This window comes from Lynx rufus, unplaced genomic scaffold (genome assembly GCF_022079265.1).
Source record: "Lynx rufus isolate CCGP_SWC_20201006 ecotype Redwood Valley unplaced genomic scaffold, mLynRuf1.p SCAF_11, whole genome shotgun sequence".
Taxonomy (NCBI): domain Eukaryota; kingdom Metazoa; phylum Chordata; class Mammalia; order Carnivora; family Felidae; genus Lynx; species Lynx rufus.
Window position 1 is genome coordinate 15,336,866 of NW_025814825.1, and position 18,892 is coordinate 15,355,757.

General features: G+C 39.6%; 1 protein-coding gene across 6 annotated transcripts in view; it reads right to left on the minus strand.

Moving 5' to 3' along the window:
* The window catches only part of LOC124506907 (annexin A7), a 50,959-nt gene that overhangs the window by 20,732 nt on the left and 11,335 nt on the right, over positions 1–18,892 (minus strand). The window contains exons 1-2 of one of the 6 annotated variants that reach the window (XM_047072956.1): positions 18,151–18,255; positions 463–517 (exon numbers count right to left, since the gene is read on the minus strand). In XM_047072956.1, the coding sequence (XP_046928912.1) occupies positions 463–516 (54 nt within the window). In that variant the 5' untranslated portion in view covers position 517; positions 18,151–18,255. The other 5 variants (XM_047072958.1, XM_047072957.1, XM_047072955.1 and 2 more) reach the window with 5 other exon arrangements.

Here is an 18,892-nt window from a genome sequence, read left to right on the forward strand (position 1 = left end):
TCTGAGTCAAGCCCTTAATTATTTTAAACCTTCTAATACAAAGGTTAAAAACCAGTGACTCATGGGATGGATTTAGCTTACATACATATTTTATTGGCCATACAACATTTAACATTAAAAAAAATTAATTTCCCATTTTAAAAAATTGGGGCAATTTCACATCAAATCCGTATTTCTGGCTTTACTTGAAGAAATGGAATATCTAGCAACATTGAGTCTGCATTGCAGCATGGCGACATTGGGCTGAAGCTGAGTAGCTGCTGGCTTTCCATAAATGAGGCAAGTACATTCTCGTTCCCTCCCACCTCCTGCCTTCACACACTATTTCTACTCGGTATCTCTGGGCAACTGAGTTTATGACCCCTGTTCTGGCATATGTGTAAGATCTGTCATGGGCTAGTCCTATACAACACCTGTTCCAAGTACATGAGCTATTTTACTATTATAAGTGGCAATACTTACAGGATATCCAGGGAAAGGTGGGTAGCCTGTTGGGGGATAGCCTGGGTATGACATTCTGTAACAATAAAAAATGTCCTCTGTAATTTTTTATAAGGGTTAAGTCCTTAGAAGATACATATCATCAAGGGTTTTATACAAAATCTATCTTCTTTCAAGAGTCTGTCAGGCATTCAACATGTGAATATTAGAGGTATAAGCAAAGTTTATAAAATACTTTTTCATCTCCCCATTCATACCAACGGAGTCAGCATAGCATAGTAAATGTTCCAACTTCATCCTCCCCATACAATTTTTGTCATATCTTAATACTACCAGCACTATTATTTATGGAATATTTATGGAATATCTATAAGCCAATTAATTTTTCACTTAAATCTATTTTATATCACTTCCATATGTGGAAAACTTGCAATAGTTTCTGGCCACAAAGAGAAGGTAACATTAAAATGTAAAGATTAAAATAAATGCTTTCCAAATGCCATAGAAATCCCTTTATTTGGTGATATAACATTATGGGAAACAATGGTTAAGAGTTAACATTCATATCCACACACACCTTTTTTATAAACTTTTGATTAAGTTTCAAACTTAAAAGTAAAGAGTATAAGAAACCCCAAAGACTCAACACTCAGCTCTAGTAATTACGAATTCACGGCCAATTTTGTTTTTTCAATACACTCATTCATTCCCCATCACTCCACTGGATTATTTTGAAGCAAATCCCAGACATTCTACCGTTTTAGCCTATACATACTTCAGTATATATTTCTAAAAACATTTTTTCTTAACAGGACTATTTTAAAAATATAACCATAATATCAATGTGTCAGTGTTCAAATTTCCAATTATCTTTTAAATATTTATTGCTTTTTATTTTGTACTTGTTTATTATAGAAAACCTGAAAGATTTTAGAAAGAACAGTGTTAGATTGAACTACGTGGCATTAATGAAATTCAACCGTTTTAACATACAAATTTCTTGTGGCTCAACCTAATATAATGTTCACATAACTTCATGTTCAGTTTCAACAACTGTCAAGTCACAGGTAATCCTAGTTCATTTGTACCCCAACCACTATCCTTCCTAGATCATTTAAAGCAAATCCCCAAACATATCCCTTTACTCACAAGTATGTCAATATACTATCTGTAAAAAGAGAAGGACTCTTTTAAACCATAGTCATTTACCAATATTGTATCTTAAAAATTTAATAATTTTCTAATATCATCAAGTATCCAGTGTTCAAATTTGCCCAAATATCTCAAAATATTTTTTACAATTTGGCTGTTCAAATCAGTATAGAACTATGGTCCATATATTCTAGTGACTTGGTGTGTCTCTTAAATGTCTCTAGTCTATAAGCCTCCTCTCTCATTTTTTTTCAGTGCAGTTTATTTGTTGAAGGAACCAGAGAATTTGTCCTGAAATATCCCTCTATCTGGATTTGCCAACTGATTCTCCATAATAATCTTTAAAAGTTATTTCCTAAAAATTTATAGTCAGATCTAGAAGCTTGATCAGATTCAGATTCCTTTTTTGGCACAAATACTCAAAAATACTGTTTTGTTTCTGTCAGGAAACACCTAATGATCAGATGTCCCTCTTTTTTGTGGCTGATAATCAATGTGTGGATCTAATTCTATCATTTTTTCTTCATTAATTATCTGGAATCAAGAAATTTCCCTTTAGCAACTGTATGGTTTTCCTGAAATAGTTATATAGACTGTACTTTTTCTCTTCATTTACCAGTTTTCAAAATGAATTGGTTCCATAGCATAATAAGATGACTAATAAATTTTGAAGTATCAATATGAATTCAAGAACATAAACATATCTGATATATTTCAATCCATTGCAGCTATTATTCTTATTAATGTTCAATTTCTCCCATCTTTGGCCAAGCAGAGCTTTTTTTTTTTTTTTTTCAAGTAGGCACCACACCCAGCACAGATCCCAACATGGGACTTGAACTCACGACCCTGAGATCAAAACCTGAGCTGAGATCAAGAGTCAGATGCTTAACTGACTGAGGCACCCAAGCCCCTAAGGGAAGCCTTTAATATTGCCTGACACATTGTTTTGACACAATCTCCCAGACATTTTGGGTAACTTCCTTGCCATTTTATATCACATGATATTCCAGGCTCATTTTGTATTTTTCTTGCCTCAGACCTAGTCTACTCTCCAAGGAGCCCTGATCAGTTTTCATGGTAAATGACTGATGTTTAGAAATTACAACCGGAGTACTAGCAATGTTTATTGCTAGTAGTTGATCATTGTTTCTCTACGCCTTTTCAGTATGGGACAGGGTAATATTTAAAAAAAACAAAACATTCATATTGATATTTCCAGTTCAATTTTAGAATAATAGGGTTTTTAATTTAACATTATATATATATATTTTCCCTTACACTGAACTTCTTAGTTCCTAATGACATTAACATACTACCTACTTTATCCTACTGTATAAATTCTATATAAACTCATAAGAGTTTCAGAATAATAATAACTAGTATGCTGAATAACTGCTTTCCAATAGATATTCCTGGATTTTGAGTATCACCTTATCTTGCAAAAATGATGTGATTAAATTACAGACCACCTAGATAAATTAAATTATCTAGAGTATCTAGGTGGGCCCTAAATGTAATAATATGTATCCTTGTAAAAAGGAGGCAGAGGGAATTGAGCAGAAGGGAAGGCAATGTGACTATGGAGGCAGATACTGGAAAACACTGGCAGCCATCAGAAACTGGAAGAGGCAAGGAATAGATTCTTCCCTAGAGCCTCCTGGAGAGTGCAACCTTACTAACACCTTGACTTCAGCCCAGAGACACTGATTTAGGACTTTTGGCTTTCAGCAGCCACAGGAAATTAATACAAATACCCATATTGCTACAACATGATTGCTAAAAACAATTAAAATTCTTTTTTGCAGGGCACCTGGGTGGTACAGTCGGTTAAGTGTCTGACTCCTGATCTCAGCTCAGGTCATGATCTCACAGTTCACTGAGTTCGAGCCCTGCATAGGGCTCTGCACTGATGGCATGGAGCCTGCTTGCGATTCTGTTTCTGCTTCTCTCTGCCCCCCACCTCCCCGCTTGTGCACACGTCTTTCTCCCTCTCTCAAAATAAACTTAAAAATTTTTTTTTTTGCAATTTGGGGTGGGGGTGTCTCTGGGTGTCTTAGTCCATATGGGCTGCTATAACAAAACACCTGAAATTTTATTGCTTACATTCCAGGGGCTGGAAGTCAAAGATCAAACCACCAACATGATCAAATTCTCTGGTGAGGGCCCTCTTCCTGGTTCATAGCTGGTGCTTCCTCCCTATGTCCTGACGTGGCAGAAGGGGAAGGGATCCTTCTGGAGCCTCATTTATACGGCATTAATCCCATTCATAAGGGCTCTGCCTTCATTACATTAGCACTTCCCAAAGGCCTCACCTCCAAATACTGTCATCTTTAGGGGAAACACATCAGAGCATTACACTGGGATACACCCCACTATGAATGCACAGTCAAATTACTGTGTTTTAAAGATAGTTAAAATGATTCCTATAGAGTTAGGCTACCAATGTGATACCTATTTGGTCCACCTGTTTCACTGTGCTTTTAATTTTTAAAGATTACTTTGGGGGCACCTGGCTGGCTCAGTCAGTAGAGCATGCCACTCTTGACCTCAGGGCCGATCATTCAAGCCCCACAGTGGGTATGGAGCCTATCCAAAAAAAAAAAAAAATTTTTTTTAAGTTTCAGTTTATAATTGCATAAAATATTTTCTTGGTCCCAAGTCAAATCAATAAAACAAGATATATTCAGAAAGATATTAGCTTCTATCCCTGCTCATTCCCTCGTCCTATATGTAACCATTATTTTTATGGCTTATACATCTATTGTGTTTTTTAAGCTGATATGTATATATTTATATCCCCATTCCTTTCTTAGATAAAATTTAGCCAATACATACACTGTTTCTTCACTTGGCTTTTTTCTTTTATTAAAGAGACCACTCATAGCAGTATATAGATAGTCTTCATTCCTTTTTACAACTACATAGTATTCCACTTTGTGGACTTTCCATAGTTTACTTAATAGCAAACATCTGAGTTGTTTCTAGTCTTTTACAAACAGTGCTACAACGAATAGCCTTGTGTAAGTATCTCTCTACATATTTTGCCAATATTTGCCAATATATTTATTTATCCAATTTTATTAGACTAATTTTGTCTTTTAACGGTTATTTTTGAGAGAGAGAAAGAGATAAGAGTGGGAGAGGGGCAGAGACAGAGGGGGACAGAGAATCTGAAGCTGGCTCTGAGCTGATAGCGGACAGCCCAATGTGGGGCTCAAACTAATAAACTATGAGATCATGACCTGAGTCAAAGTCAGATGCTTAACCAACTGAGCCACCCGGGCACCCAAGACTTAGACTAATTTTAAAATTAGTATACATTCTCTAATTGGGGGAAAAGAAAATAAGGTGGGGTGGCAGAATGCAGCCAATCTGGGATTAAAGAGGCAATCATACATTACCTATTCTCTGATAATATATGGTAATCAAGATTTGATAGTATTCTGATCAGCAAACATGACAGGGGAAATATCTTTTGCAAACTGCAGTCTGCACCAGAGAGTTTGAAAGTTATTTTCTTCAAAAGGAACTCATTTCTATTTGGAAATGCAAACAATAACTTGAAAATCTGATGATGTTAAGAAATTATTACATCTTTAGGTCTGATAATGGTATTATGATTTTTGTAAAGCATCTGCTTTTTTAGAGATATACACTGAATATTTATAGACAAAATATGTCTGGGAATCACTTCAAAATCATATAAAAGGGTTATGCAGGAGTATAGATGAAACTAGATAAGTTGATTATTTATACAAGTATGTGGATATTCAATACACTCTTCTGTCCAGTTGTGCATTTAAAATTTTTCCATAATAAAGTTTTTGGTTTTTTTAGAAGACCGTTCATGTAGGGGTACCTGGGTGGCTCAGTCAGTTAAGCCTCCAACTTCGGCTCAGGTCATGATCTCACGGTTCGTGAGTTCAAGCCCCACGTCAGGCTGTACTGACAGCTCAGAGCCTGGAGCATGCTTCAGATTCTGTGTCTCCCTCTCTCTCTGTCCCTCCCCCACTAGCGCTCTCTCTCTCTCTCTCTCAAAAATAAATAAACATTTAAAAAAAATTTTAAAGACCACTCATGTAAAACAAATGCAGCCAACGTGAACCCAAAAACCACAAATATATACGTATATATGTATAGTGTAAGTACCTTTTGCAATTGAAGAAAACACTACCAACCTAAAAGAAATGCAAATAAATAAGGGGAAAACAAATATTCAAAACAATACCATTTCATAGCCTGATCATATCTAAAAAACTGGGGCACATGGGTGACTTAACCATAAGCATCTGACTCTTGCTTTCAGCTCAGGTCATGATCCCACAGTGTGTGGGATTAAACCCCATGTCGGGCTCTGCACTGACAGTGAGGAAGGTGCTTGGGATTCTCTGTCTCCCTCTCCCTCTGCCACTCCCCCACTCATGTGCATGCACAAGCTTTCTTTCTCTCTCTAAATAAATAAATAATCTTAAAAAAAAAAAAAGATTCATTCATGTTGTCACAAATTGCAAGATTTCCTTCTTAAAAAAATATCTAGGGGTGCCTGGATGGCTCAGTCAGTTAAGCATCTGACTCTTGGTTTCGGTTCAGGTCATGATCTCAGAGTTCTTGAGCTCGAGCCCCACACCGGGCTCTGTGGTGACAGCTCGAAGCCTGCTTGGGATTTTCTGTCTCTCTCTCTCTCTCTCTGCCCCTCCCCCACTTGTGCTCCCCCCACCCAAAATAAATAAATAAATATTTATTTATATCTAAAAAACTATTGGTCAAATATAATAATATACCTGGCAAATACATCTATATAAAATCATTTATTTAGCATCTACCATAAAACACTGTACTAAGATTGGAGACTAACAGAATTACCAAAGGTTTAAACTAAGTTTTAAACGGTGATGGATAGGGGCACCTGGGTGGCACAGTCGGTTAAGCATCCAACTCTTGCTTTGGGCTAAGGTCATGATCTTATAGTTTGTGAGTTCGAGCCTTGCATCGGGCTCTGCTCTGACAGCATGGAGCCTGCCTGGGATTCTCTCTCTTCCCCTATCTCTGCCCCTCCTTGCTCTCAAAATAAATAAACTTTAAATAAATAAATAAATAAATAAATAAATAAATAAATAAATAAATAAAATGGTGATGATACATTGGTAGGGAAGCTGAACAGAAATGTCATATGCAAGGCAAAAGATAGTATATAATTTAAGATAGACAATCATCAAAACACAATGAAACATAGACTAAGAGGCCAGTTAAGAGGCCTTCGGTATTGGTCTGGAATTAAATATTCATCATTCTCCACCAGATCAATCCTAATATCCCATACCTAACCAAGAAAATATCTTACCTATAGAGAACAAACTGATGGTTACTGGAGGGGAGTTGAGTGGATGGATGGGTTAAATAGGTGATGGGTACTGCAGAGGGCACTTGTGATGAGCACCAGGTACTGTGATGAATCTCTAAATTCTACACCTGAAATTAATATTGCACTATACGTTGATTAGCTGGAATTTAAATAAAAACTTGGAAAAAGAAAAATAAATAAATAAATAAAAACTTGGGAAAAAATCCTGTATCTGTCACTACTACCACTACTTAAATTACCTATTACTAAGTACAGTAAGTAACCCAACACTTTTCTTTTTTTCCTTTGCAATGCCTCTCCTATTCTACCCATCATTTCTATTCTCATGGCCATATCCTTACACCAGGTTTTCATCATTGATGCCTATTTTAGTAAAATTACTTTTCTATTTATCTTGCATATACTCTCACAGTTATAATTTCCCGGGCACCATCACTAGATGAATTTTCCTAAAATGCTCCTCTTTCAGCATATCACTCTTCAGGTCAAACCTCCTCAAAGACTACTGCTAGAGTATCACACGAAAATGTATAGGCCTGAAATTCAGTTCTCCTTAGTACTGGCTCTAATTTATCTATTCATTTTATCTCTTAACAATACCTAACCTCCAATGAGACATCTCTACCACTTAAACCATTCCCAATGTGCCTTTGGTTAAGCCACTGTTATTAAATGACTTGGCCCTCATGCCTGGGTTCGCTCACCTTTCCTGACTTATCCAGCTCAAATCTTCTGTCCCTTTTTTTAATGTGTATTTATTTTTTGAGACAGAGTGCAAGTAAGAGAGGGGCAGAGAGGGAGACACAGAATCTGAAGAAGGCTCCAGGCGCTGAGCTGCCAGCACACAGCCTGATGTGGAGCTTAAACTCAAGAGCCATGAGATCATGACCTGAGCCAAAGTCAGACACTCAACCAACTGAGCCACCCAGGTGCCTCTAATCTCTCCCTTCTTTGAACAATGTACAAGATAAAGTAGTACTTCTTAAACTTCATTATGTATGTAAATGACCTGAGGATCTTGTTAAAATGCAGACTCTGTTTCAGTAGTTCTGAGATGGGGCATGAGATTCTGCATTTCTTTTTTTTTTTTAATTTTTTTTTTTTTTAACGTTTTTATTTGTTTTTGAGACAGAGACAGACAGAGCATGAACGGGGGAGGGTCAGAGAGAGAGAGGGAGACACAGAATCGGAAACAGGCTCCAGGCTCTGAGCTGTCAGCACAGAGCCCGACGCAGGGCTTGAACTCACAAACCGCGAGATCATGACCTGAGCCGAAGTCGGACGCTTAACTGACTGAGCCACCCAGGCGCCCCAAGATTCTGCATTTCTAACTAGGCTTTTCAGGTGATACTGATGCTGCTGGTCTCTGAATCATATTTTGGTACCAGAATATTTTGGTATTTCTGGATCTACCAAATAATTTGCACACTTTTCAATGTGTTTTGGCTCTTCTCCCCATTATGGCTGTAAACGATTATCCATTTCTTTTACATCAAGACCCTAATCAAATCCAATTCAACATAATGAAATCCCATTATGTAATAAGTACTGTCCTAGGTGCTGATAGAAAGATGAGGGAGAAAAGTATCCTGCCTTTTGAGTACACAGTATATTGGGGCACCTGAGTGGCTCAGCTAGTTGAGCAGCCAACTTTGGGTCAGGTTATGATCTCACAGTTCGTGAGTTCAAGCCCCGAATTGGGCTCACTGCTCTCAGCTCAGATCCTGCTTCAGATCCTCTTCACTTCCCCCCTCTGCCCCTCCCCTGCTCGTGTGCTCTAAAATGAACAAACATTAAAAATAAATAAAGTGAATACACAGTACAGGAAAATGAGATAATAAATTTAAGTTATTGTAGTGTTCTTTATAACATAAGCACAAGAAGCTAAAAACACCAAATTGAGAATGAATAGGCATATATTGAGTCAAAGTTACAATAATAAAGATAATAAGAAGATTGATCCAGTCAGTTCTAAAATAATCATTTGGAATCCAAAGACCCAGTTGTAAAAATAGGAACAGGAGTATGGTTGGTATAAGGAGTAAAAGAGGGACAACAGCATCTTAGAAATAATCAGATGGACCAAGGGCAAAAGAGGTCAGTGTCAAAAGAAAGGGGGAAAAATCTGATAATAGTTTATGAGAAAATTAATAATTTTAAAGGCAACAAGTAGTTACAGTAACAAAGACTACATAAGTAACTTAAATTTCTAAATCTCAAGAACTGTCCCAGTGACAAAATCCCATTTCTACATTATTTTTCTTTTTTAGTACTTATTTTGCGAGAGCGTGCACGAAAGCAGGGGAAGGGCAGAGAGAGAGAATCCCAAGAGAACCTGACTCGGAGCTCGAACTCACAAACCTTCAGATGATGGCCTAAGCCAAATCAAGAGTCAGACAGGAGCACCTGGGTGGCTCAGTTGGTTGGGTGTCTGACTTTAGCTCAGGCCACGATCTCATGGTTTATGAGTCTGAGCCCTGTGTCAGGCTCTGTGCTGACAGCTCAGAGCCTGGAGCCTGCTTCAGATTCTGTCTCCTTCTCTCTCTCTCTCTCTCTCTGCCCCTCCCCCACTCGCACTCTGGGTCTCTCTCTCAAAGTAAATACACATTTAAAAAAAAAAAAAGAGTCAGTCACTTAACTGACTGAGCCACCTAGGCGCCCATGGAAACTTAATTTTCAACGTACCTTTACCCCTTTTGGAGTCGTGCATGTATCATCTATTCAAAAGCTAGATTTAAAAAGCTTCTGTAAAAACTTAAACCCTATGGTGACTCAACAAATTACTCATTTTGCCCAAGGAATGGTAAACAAGAGTTCTTACTTCCTTTTTATCATTCTCCATCAGCAACTACTTTTAAAAGACTAGAAATCATTCTTGGTTCTCCAGACCATCTCCACCCAGTGAGTCAGCTACAAAAAGGGGTGGGTCTCACTACAGGAGTCTCAAGATGGCATCAAGCCCAGGAACACAAGAGGCAGCTGTTGCAGATTTGTGAAACAAATACAGAACAGGAAGGGCAAATGAAGATGGCCAACAGGAGATACTACAATTTTCCAAAACCTGCCTCTTGGTCGGGAAGGACTAATTAAATCAGTCAGCAAGGGCCACTGGATATAGAACTAGAGTCATGGCCAACCATGACTTCCTGGACAAGGTAGGCAGCCATCACCAGTGAGGAATAAAAAGCAGCTTAAGTTTGAAGTAGCTAAAATTCTCTCTTCCACCGATCTAGTGCTTGAGACTCCTTACCTGCCTGAAAGGTGACTCATGAAGCTCTAATTAGGACAGATTACTTTATCAGATCAGCTCCCCACCTGATAGAAGATACTCGCGAGTTTAAAGGTTGAACGACTTTTCGTTTGTCACTTTATGGTGGACATCAGCCATCTCCCTATGTATGGGAAGTGTTGGCTCAGGACGGGCTATTAATCAGCATACTTGATGCTGTTCAGGGAATAGAAATCAAATCTGGAAAGCTATTTCCTAGAATAGTTTCCAAGAATTATAAACCCGAGCCAATGTACAATTTTAGGCGTAGGCCCTGTCCTACAGTTCACTAAGCACAGTACAAATTTCCCAAGTTTCCCTAAATTTGCTGTGTCACCGCAAAGTCTAGTCACTAGCCAGACAGCTTTCGGTATTTCTCGCTGGCTTTCCTACTCAGCCTTCCTTGAGGTGGCTTCAGCAGGGTCATCCTCTGGCTTCCCTCCCTCCACCTGTAGTCACCTGCCTGCGTGCAGGGTGTCACTAGTCCCTCTAATCTCGGGACAGCCGAGTGGCACAGAGGACGGTGAAAGGTCCTCCCGTCTTCCCGCCAGGCTGGCTGGCTGGCCGCCTAGCCTATCCCACCCCAAAGCGCCTCCGCCCGAACACCCCACCGGTCAGCCCAGGTCCGGAGACACAGACGCCGAGACGCCCGCCACCCGGGAGGCCCACAGGCACCCCCACCGAGCCCTACCGCGGGGATACACGCGGGACCCCGCCACCTCCCGCACGGCAAGCCCCAGAGCTGGCCTGACCGACGTGACCCAGGGGACAGGGGCAGGAAGGGTAGGGGGCGCCATCGCTCACCTGACCCCGGGGAGCAGCGTTACAGCCCAACACTGGTCGCCAGCAAGATGGAGCCGGGGGCGGGGCCAGGAAGGCGGAGCGCAGCGGCCACCGCCCCAGCCCGTTACGGGAGCTGCGGCGGCCGGGAACGCCCCCGGAGCAGGAGGGGCGGTGCTTCGGCTCAGCCTGGCTCGCGCTTTCGCTTAGTCCGCGCCTCCCAGCTCCACCTGCGGGAAGAGACGCTCCCTTCAGGTGGACTAGCCGGTTTTATCACTTTTCTCGGTCCCAAGGACCATCCCCAATCCCATTGGCGCTTTCTCAAATCACAGCAGTTTTGAGGAATCCCGGAGCCTTTTCAGTGACGGGCGGCTGAGAAGGGCCGCGACTGGGAGGCCAGGTGCAGCCTCTCCTCTTCTGATATACCGTCCTCCCTGGGACCTTCTAAGGATAAAGACCGTGTCTTTTATTAGATCCCTATGAAATCAATTAATATTTATTGGGGATTCTGTCTAGATAGAACTCGAGATATATTAATCAAAACAACTCCAGATGGGTTGTTAGGTGATTCTAGACTACCCTCACACTAGAGCCCTAACATCTAACACAAATACTCGCATTAAACATTTGAGGTGATTTCAAGGGCTCAGACCAATATCTTAAACTCATTAAGCAAGTTTATTCCCGATGCAAAACCAGTCAGTTACCTTTCACAGTGGTTCGCAAAGTATGGTCCCTACACCAGTAGCAGTAAACTTCTTAGAAATGCAGATTTGGGGCTCCACCTTAGATCTACTGAATCAGACTCTTAAGAGCAGAGCCCAGCAATTTGTTTAACAAGCCCTCCAGGTGGGCACCCTTAAGTTTGAGCACCATCAACTTACTACTCTTCAGGCTTTTCTACCCAAAAGCTTCCTCATAAGGGTGGGATAGGGTGAATTAAATTTTAAGTGGGAACAGCAAAATATACTTAGCCCCAAAACATCAGTGAAGTGAGGTCCTTGAGGAAGGTCACTGCCAAATTTAAACAAAACTGCACAACACTCTGGGTATCCAGCATTCATTCCCCAGTTCCTATCAGTCTCCCTACTTGACAAATAATGGGCCTCTCTGTCCAATCTGCCCACATAGACATCCAGATTTTAAGTGTTCCCTAAGAAGACGGTCCTTGCTTTTTTTTTTTTTTTCTTAATATTTATTTTGAGAGCGAGAGAGCACACAAACAGGGAAGGAGCAGAGAGAGAATCCCAAAGAGACTCTATGTTACCAGTGCAGAGCCTGATACAGGGCTCCAACTCATGAACTGTGAGATCATGACCTGAGCCAAAACTAAGAGTTGGGCACTTATACCGACTGAGACACCCAGGTGCCCCAGACTGTCTGTACTCTTCTTTGTCCCACACTATTCCCATGATGATTTCATCCCCACCTCTCCTTCTGCCTTAACTATCACCCTAAGAGGATATTTTTCAAATCTACTTCCAGCCCATTTTCCTGAGCTATAAGCCCAAATATCCAATAGCCTGTTCAGACCCTACCACATTTCTCACTTCATCCTTTCAACTTGTCCTTCCTTCCTGACACACAGTACCTCTAGGATCAAAGAGCTCTTCCTCATACTTCCTCTGCCTAGAAAATACTACCTGCCTTTTAACAATTATTAATCTATTAAGATTCAATTCAAAGATCGCATGCCTCCTTCCTGCTTCAAGAAACTTCCTGACCTCATCCTTTTCCTTACTTTCCCTTAGGTAAGCAATTACTCCCTTTTTTGTGCCCAAATAGACCTTATCTAGATGTCCACTGTGGTATATTGAACAGCGGAGTCCCAGCATGAGCATGTAATTTACTTGTATTCAACCACATAAACTTAACAAAAACAAGTGCCCCTATCTGGCTCAGTTGGAAGAGCAAGTGACTCTTGATCTTGGGGTTTAAGTTCAAAACCTGTTGGGTGTAGAGATTACCTAAAAATATAATCTTAAAAAAAAAATTAGCAACAACGAAACAACTCTGAAGGTCATTATAGGGACCAGAGTTCATGTGAAATAGGGGCCAGTATGCTTCCCCTAATGTGAACATTCCACTGTGTAGGGTCTAATATTTAAATAAATTTTTTGTACAGTTAAAGCAGTAATTTTTGTCTCCCAGGAGACATTTGGCAATGTCTGGAGACGTTTTTGATTGTCACAACCGGAGGAGGCAAGGTGTTACCAGTATCTAATGGGTAGAGATCAGGGATACTACTAAACATTCTACAACGCTCTAGGCAGCCCCCTTCAGCAAAGGATTATTCCATCCCAAAAGTCAATAGTGCTGAGATTAAGAAACTCTTGAACTAAAATGTTTTTTCTAAAGAATAAATTGGGTCATGTCGTTCCCTTGATTATAAAACCCAAACTCTTGGCCATGGTCCAAAACGCCCTATATAGTCTGGCCCCTGCCTACCTCTCTGATCTCATCCGTCTTCAACTTCTTTCTCAATCATTAAACTCCGGTCAAAGTGGCCTTATGTCCAGGAAAACATACCAGGTTTGTGCACAAACACATCAGAGATTCTTACGATCTTCACACTTATTGCTTCTACTAGGAATGTTCTCCACTGCATCATCTCAAATGTCATCCATCTCCTCAGAGAGGTGGGTATTCCCTGAATATTGTGGCATTCATTAGTAGTCACCATTGCCACCAACACCACCATCAGTTACACACTGTTATATTTTCTTTGTATCACTTAAAAGAATCTGAAATTTTGTATGTCTATCGTTTGCCCTCCCTACTAGAATGTAAGCTCATTGAGAATAGGAATATCTCTAGAGTCTAGTAATAAATGTTCAATAAATATTTGACTACAACAGGGCTCTCCAAACCCAAGCCAACATTTGACCTGGTGATCAAATAAGCAGAGATTAATGTCCAATACTAGAGGAAAAAATGGCTCTGATAGACCTGCTGAGATGAGGATGTGGCAGAATCCAATGTAGTGCTATTCTAAGGGATTCTCAATACAGTTTTAAAAATGCAAATTTGGGAGGCTCCTGGGAGGCTCAGTTGGTTGAGCGTCCAACTCTTGATTTCAGCTCAGGTCATGATCTCACCCTTCATGCAATCAAGCACCGTGCCAGGCTCACTCTGACCAGCATGGAGTCTGCTTAGAATTCTTTTTTTTTTTATTTATTTTTTATTTTTTTTAATTTTTTTTTTCAACGTTTATTTATTTTTGGGACAGAGAGAGACAGAGCATGAACGGGGGAGGGGCAGAGAGAGAGGGAGACACAGAATCGGAAACAGGCTCCAGGCTCTGAGCCATCAGCCCAGAGCCTGACGCGGGGCTCGAACTCACGGACCGTGAGATCGTGACCTGGCTGAAGTCGGACGCTTAACCGACTGCGCCACCCAGGCGCCCCGAGAATTCTTTCTCTCTCTCCCTTGCTCTCTGTCCCTCCCCCGCTAGCATGCACACTTGCTTGCTCACTTTCTCAAAGTAAATACATTTTTAAAAATGCAATTTTTTTTCATTTCATTTGCTGAGTTAGAAAATACAACTCTATTATATTGCTCTTGTTTATGTCAGTCTTCTATTAAACTGTAAACACTCTAAGGGCAGAAGCCATTTTAGATTTCTCAGCATTTAGTATGAAGCTAGGCATTTAGACTTTTATGCACTATCACCACCAGCTAGTAAGTTGGAAATTTTTGTCTCATTTATTACTGTGTGGTTTCTGTCTCCTGAGGTGATTCTGATAGATATAACACACTTCATCCATCACCATCAGTAACCAAACCCTATAGATTTTACTTTCATGCTTTATCTATAAAATGTCCTATTTACTTGTTAGAAATTACCTCTTCCTTTCCATGCCTACTATCACCTCAGCTGGCACCTGCATTATCTCCTCTCATGATGTATCCAACTGGTTTTTCCTTGTCAAATCAGTACTCATACAGTATTGCTAACTCAATCTGTTTGTTACTGTGTAAAATTAAAGTGGTATGGATTCAACAATGGCTACCATTTATTAAGTATGAACCATGTGCTAGGGCATTGTGTTAAGCACTTAACAAATTTTTTATATTCTCTAAGATTAAAAAAATGCTTTTGGTAACAGCTTTATGAAGATATAATTCACTCATGTAAAGTGTCCAATTCAATGGTTTCTAATATATTCGCAGAGCTGTACCATCACCACAATCAATTTTAGAACATTTATATCACCCGCAAAATAAAATCCATACCTTTTAGCCATTACCCCAATACCCTCATCCTGCTCATCTGTATGCTGCCACTAATCTACTTTGTCTTCATAGATTTGACTACTCTAGACATTTCTTATAAATGCACTCATATACCATATGGTCTTTGTGACTTTCACTTAACATGAACATCAATGAACATGTTTTCAAGGTTCATCTACATTGTAGCATGAATAAGTACTTCATTCCTTTCTAAGCCCAAACATTTCATTACATGGACACACATTTTATTTACCCATTCATAAATTGATGGACATTTGGATTTTTATCTTTTGGCTATTATGAATAATGCTGCTATGGCAGTTTGTATACATGGTTTCATTTCTCATGGGTACATACCAAGGAGCAGAATTACAGGATCAAATGGTAACTCAAAATTTAACTTCTTGGGGAGTTACTGCCAGACTGTTTTCCAAAATAGCTGCAGCATTTTGTATCCCCACCATAAGTGTATAAGGGTTACAATTTCTCTACATCACAATACTTGTTATTTTTCTTTTTTATTACTGCCATTCTAGTGGATGAAGTGCCATTTCATTATGGTTTTGACTTGTATTTCCTGATAACTAAAGATGTTAAGCATATTTTCATGTGTTTACAGATCATTTGTACATATTCTTTGGAGAAATATTTATTTGGATCATTTGTCCATTTTTTTTTTTAATTTTTGAGGGAGGGGGAGAGAGAGAGAGAGAGAGAGAGAGAGAGAGAGAGAGAGAGAGAAAGGCAGGGGAGGGGCAGAAAGAGAGGGAGACTGAGGACCCAAAGCAGGCTCCACGCTGATAGCAGAGAGCCCAAAGCAGGGCTCAAACTCATGAACCGTGAGATCATGACCTGAGCCAAAGTCAGACACTTAACCCACTGAGCCACCTAGGTGCCCCTGCCCATTTTTTAATTGGGTTATTTGTTCTTTTATTGAGTTGTAACATTTCTTTATATATATTCTGGATATTAGTCCATTATCAGATATATGATTTATGAATATTTTCTCCCATTCTTTACACTTTTTTGGTGGTGCCTTTTTCACTAGTTTTTAATTTTAATAAAGTCCAATTTATCTATTTTTATTTTGGTCGGTTATACGTTTGGTGTCATATTTAAGAAACCATTGCCCAATCCAACTTCATTAAGATTTACCCCTATGTTTTTTTCTAAGAATTGTACAGTTTTAGTGATTTACATCTTCGATACAATTTGAGTTAATTTTTTTATGTTGTGTGTGTGTGGAGGGGGCGTCCAACTTCATTCTTCTGCATGTGGAATCCAGTTGTTCCAGCACTGTCTGTTAAAAAGTCTGTTCTTTTCCCATTGGATTATTTTGTCACTCTTGTCAAAAATCAATTGATCATAAATGTTAAGAATTTCTTGCTTCTCAATTCTATTTCATTGATCCATATATCTATCCTAGGCCAGTACTACACTGTCTTGATTACTACTGCTTTGTAGAATTTTGCAATTGGAATGTGTGAGTCTTCCAATTTTGTAAACATTTTCATTTAACTCTTAATGTAACTTAATACTAGGCATCATCCCAATTTTACAGATGAGGAAATTAAGGAAACTTAGAGAAGTTTAGCTTTCCCACAGACACAAACATATTTGGTAGTTGCTCCAGGATTCATACTCAGATCTATGTAAATCTAAAACTGACCAGTAAGCAATGCTCCTTCTATAATCTGGTCTCAATATACCTTCCAGACTAAATTTATACTAATCCCCCAATGTACCCTAAAATATCTCCTATTCTTTTCTGCTTAACTCTTATTCCTTCCATCTGAAATGACCTGCCCTCCATTTGTTTAATAAAATTCTACTTCACAAGAGCTTCACTATTCACTTAGTGATCTCTCTTTTCACTCTATTACCTTAGGAGTACAGGCCTCTCTCATGGTTCTTATTCCGTATCACATCTTATAATAGAGATTATCTATGTATATGTATTACTTCCCTTCCTAGGTTAAAAATAAGGTCCATCTCTCATTCACCTTTGTAACTCTCCAAAGCTGTAATGCAGTACCTTTCACACGGTAGGTACTAACTTCATACTTTGAATGAATATGTGAATTCTAATATTACCCCTCGCAGAGTGGGCAATAAGAATGTATATGCATGTGTTAGGGCTGGGGGTGGGAGGCTGAGGTCATGGCAAGGTCGTAGGAATGACTATTTAAGGAAAATCCTCATCTTGAGAATGTGATAAGAGAAGGATGGCATGAGATGGGAAGTGGCAGAGTAGCAGGCCCAGAGAGCTGGTGTTAACAACTCTTTTGGCAAAAGAGAAACCTCAAGTCTTGAGGTATTGTGAGTAGACAAGTAATACTTGCCAGTGAATAGGAAAAAGGATACAACAAGAAGCCCCAAACTGAGTTTATTATGGTATAGACTAGGTAATAACAAATAACTCCAGTACATTCAACTAAAGCCTGAGATACCCTGGGATATTTAAATATAACACCAAGCAAAAAGCTACTCTAGGGTGAGAAGAGCCCAATAGAAAAGAAGAAAATAAGATATTTATCTAGAGAAAGCCAGGAAATCAAACAACATACCAATCCTTACAACTTCTCCCACGTTCCCAACCGCTTCTCTGACTTGCCCATTCGTGTACCACTTCAAGTTGTTAACACCTCTCCATTTTTTAGCCAAGATTTCTGGGTAACAAAAAAGTCTTTTCCAAAAGAATGAGGTGTCATTCTTCTCCTTTACACCATCTGATTCAAGGTAAAACTTTCTCACAAAGGGAACTATTAGGAATTCTAGGCTGGAAAGACATACCAGGGCCTCTTGCCATGTATTAAATCTAGAATCCTGTCTCTAGAAGCTATTTATGGCTAACCTCTTAGAAATGAATCACATCACACAGAACTCCCATTCAGCTGAGAATCTTTACCTGGACAAGTGAATGAGGTTTAGGACATAGTGGATTTCAAAGTCGGCAACAACCTGACATCAGCAGAGTAATTTCATTACAACCTCCCCATTTTCTAGAAATCCAGTCAGAATCTGGGTCAGCTATTTAAACTCCACCATCTACTTTTTCTTCCAGTTGCCTCCTATCCAACTGGCAGGAACTTCCAAGAAAGATGATATAATAGGCATTGCAGTATACTGGCTGCTTGTTGGGGTTGGAATAGACCTGTTCAGGTTTGAGGGATGCAAAAGGGTTAGCTCCATAGGCGGTGATGTTTGTATCCAAGTCCACCAGAATCTGTAATGAGGCTGCCAATTCCTGATGGCTATGGGAGACAGATAAAAAAAATAATAATAATAAAATGCTGTGCTAATTATGAGAAACATAGGAGAGAAATTTCTCAGAACTTGATGCTTCTGTACTCATTAATCCCCAAAATTACCTAAGGATGGTTTAGGCGAGGGGATATCCCTTCCTACCAAATGTCTCACTAATCACCTGATTAACTAGCATAGGACTTGGTTCTAAGGGGATTAGAAAGCCAAGTGTGGAAAGGAAGAAAATCCTCACCAGAAGATAGAAGATGAGCAAAGGGGAGAGAAATGAGCTCATCTATATAAAGGGAGGTGTTGAGGGGTGCCTGGGTGGCTCAGTCGGTTAAGCATCTGACTTTCGCTCAGGTCATGATCTCACGGTTCATGAATTCAAGCCCCACATCAGG